A 3,017-nucleotide genomic window follows, 5' to 3' on the forward strand; every position below is an offset into this window, starting at 1 on the left:
TTTTCGCTACAAAATGTTCTTTCATTTATATTCCCCTTTTTGGTTTAGTTTTGTCAAAGGTGATTATTCTGTTGCCATTTAAATAGTGTAGATGCATGAATTCTGCAAAACAATCCAATATAATCCAATATTCCGTAATAGTAGTGGGCTATCCATTGGATTGGTAGTGTTGCTGAGATGTAAAAGGCTTAAATTAGTTTCTTTCATAAAATGAACTGATTTTTGTCTTTTCCGTTTGTGAGAGAATGAGGAAAGCTTGAATGATTTGAATGTTTATTGCTTTCACTGGTCATAATATTAGTTCTCAAAACCTTGGAGTGAAATATTACAATATGGACTCTAGAAATGATACTGTGGAGATATTGCTAATATGGAAGTTCTTAAATTTTCTCTGATCCTTGTTTTTCTAAGATTTCATAGATTTCCAGTTATTAATTTCTATGAAATTACTTATATTTTCATATGAAATTTTTTCTACAAAGCTGTACTAATATACAAATTTCTTTATTATTATACGGGCTTCAAATATTTCACTTTCTCTTTGATCAGCTCTATTAAGAGTTGTTACATTTTGCTAACAGAATGACAGTTAATTTTGTGTTAATTTTCTATCTGAAATTCTTATACATTCCTTTCAGACAGTATCTTATCATTCTTTTTTTCATTTTTAATTTGCACTACTTTTTGTAGCATTTGATTAAAATTTTAAAAGTAAAATTAAAGTGTTTAAAAATTTAAGTACAAAGCAGCACAAAAGCGTGTGTAATATAAAATGGATATTTGTCTCGGTATAGTTTGTGCTTCAACTCACAGGATATTCAATAATAGATGGTTTATAATTTGTGCTTTGAACGGTGCTATATACTGTATATTATAGAGAATTATACATACTGGAAGCGTGTACTCACTGATTAGTGGGTGCCTTGTTATCTATGAGGGCATATATAAGAGTTTTAGAAAAGTTTGCTATTCCCATAGTTCTGTGGTGAGTATATATTCACATAATCACATGAATCAGTACATAATTTGCCTTGATGCATTTCAGCCAACATTTGAAATAATGCTAAATGTGTTTTGACATTAAAGTTTGAATTAGCCCCAAAACCAAACCTGAAAATGTTCAATAGGAAGGTGATTCCACCATATCATCATTTATAAGAATGTACAAAATTTCCATAGTGGTACATATAATATACAATAGAGCAGTCCAGGGGATTGGGTAGTAAAATGGTTGAAATTGGTTTGTGCTGTGTTATAATCATGTTGCACAGCAAAACCATCTTTCTTTCTCTAATAAAGCTCAATGTCGTGGCCATCTGCTTTGTGTGAATAATAGTGTCAGCCACTAGAAAATGAATATACCTGACTCTTGTTGGGTATAATCCTGTTGAGGTTCCAAAGTTTGTAAAGAACAAACATAAATTCTTATTTATTTATTTATTTATTTTTTTCGGAACCAGGGATTGAACTCAGGCCCTTGCACTTGCCAGGGAAGCGCTTATTCCACTGAGCCATCTCCCCAGCCCCCATAAATTCTTAAGGATGAATGAAAAGGAAAATGAATTAGAATATATTTCAAAGGGGAAAATGTGTTTTCCAGGCATAGCTTTGCTATGAGGCTATAACACTCAATATGGCAAATAATTTGAGAAGTGCAGGAAGAAATTTACTATCAGCATCATATACAAGATTTTCTCTAATTTCCTGGAGAGATGGACTGAATGAAAAATAGAGTGAGAGTGTGTCCACACGACATGCTCTTACTTGAGTCATTGGCGATCTCATTCTCTTGGAAAGAGATGCAATCAAAACAACAGGCAGCCTTTCTCTCTTGAGGGCTTTTTCTAAATCCGGAACTGCAACTCTCACTGCATACTGAACGAGGAGTCTAAGCAAAAATATATGGCAGTAAGTTATTAGACTTTTACTTCAACAGAAGTAGAGAAAAATATTTAATTTGCATACATATGTAATCAAAATACTTTATTTGCATATCAGATTTATGTGAAAGTCTGATGCAAAAATAGAAAAAAAACATAAGTAAGTAAATTTATGTCCCACTCAGGAAGTTTATAAATATTTATTTTTCTTAAAAGGCTGAGAAAATTAGCTCTATTACCGTGGAGAACACGTCAGTGAGAGGAGAGTGATTTTATACACTTTTTTCCCTCCACCATCCACAACAGCATGGCTGGTGTGAGGCCTCTGAGTCTATGCCCCTCTCTTCCTCTACCACTCTAGCATGGTGAAGTTCGGAAGAAGTGTGGCCCAGAGATCAACAGGAGCATCAGGAATACAATACGACCAAGAAAAAGGCACACACACAGTGTTCAGGCCGAACTATTTGTATGGAAATATCCCATTCAGACTGGAATTCAGGGTCAGAAACCAGCCCTATCAGACTAATCCAGGTGACTGGCCCCTCCCCCTCAATCACTGCACCAGAAATCCAGGGAAGAAGGAGCCACAAGTACAACCCTGACTAGGATGCATATGATGGACAGATAAGCCAAGAAAGATGGAAAATCAGAAAAGCAGTCAAGAAGTAGTAAGTGAAGTGCACAGCACTTTGTTTGAGGATGGAGACATAGAAATGGAAGCAGATGGTGGCTCCAGCCCTCTTTTTTAAAAATTCCGTTTTATCTTTCTTCATATTTGTTTGTATCTTAATTTTTTTTCCTTTTACTTGTTTTCCTTTTGTCTCAATGTTTATATTTGTATTCTTCTTTTTTTGTAGTGTTAGTGGTTTGTTGTTGTTGTATTTCTTCTTCTTCTTCTTCTTCTTCTTCTTCTTCTTCTTCTTCTTCTTCTTCTTCTTCTTCTTCTTCTTCTACTACTACTACTTCTTCCCCCTCTCTGTTTTCTAAATCGCTCGGGAGATGTCCATCCACAAAATGCTAATCCCAACTCCCAAACCTAAAAGCAGCTTCAAGTAATACTTGGGTACCCCTTCGTTTTTTCTTTGTTATCCATTTTCTAGTTTCCCTAACATTGTGTGACATCCTTTGGCATCGAGC

General features: G+C 34.7%; 1 protein-coding gene across 1 annotated transcript in view; it reads right to left on the bottom strand.

The window, feature by feature from the left end:
- LOC101580716 (vomeronasal type-2 receptor 116-like) overlaps window positions 1-3,017 on the bottom strand; it is a 61,016-nt gene that overhangs the window by 53,900 nt on the left and 4,099 nt on the right. Inside the window, 1 exon segment of the mRNA XM_023705134.1 lies at window positions 1,765-1,888. Coding sequence (XP_023560902.1) covers window positions 1,765-1,888 — 124 coding nt within the window.

Source organism: Octodon degus, unplaced genomic scaffold, assembly GCF_000260255.1.
Source record: "Octodon degus isolate 3935 unplaced genomic scaffold, OctDeg1.0 scaffold00214, whole genome shotgun sequence".
In the NCBI taxonomy this organism is placed as follows: Eukaryota; Metazoa; Chordata; class Mammalia; order Rodentia; family Octodontidae; genus Octodon; species Octodon degus.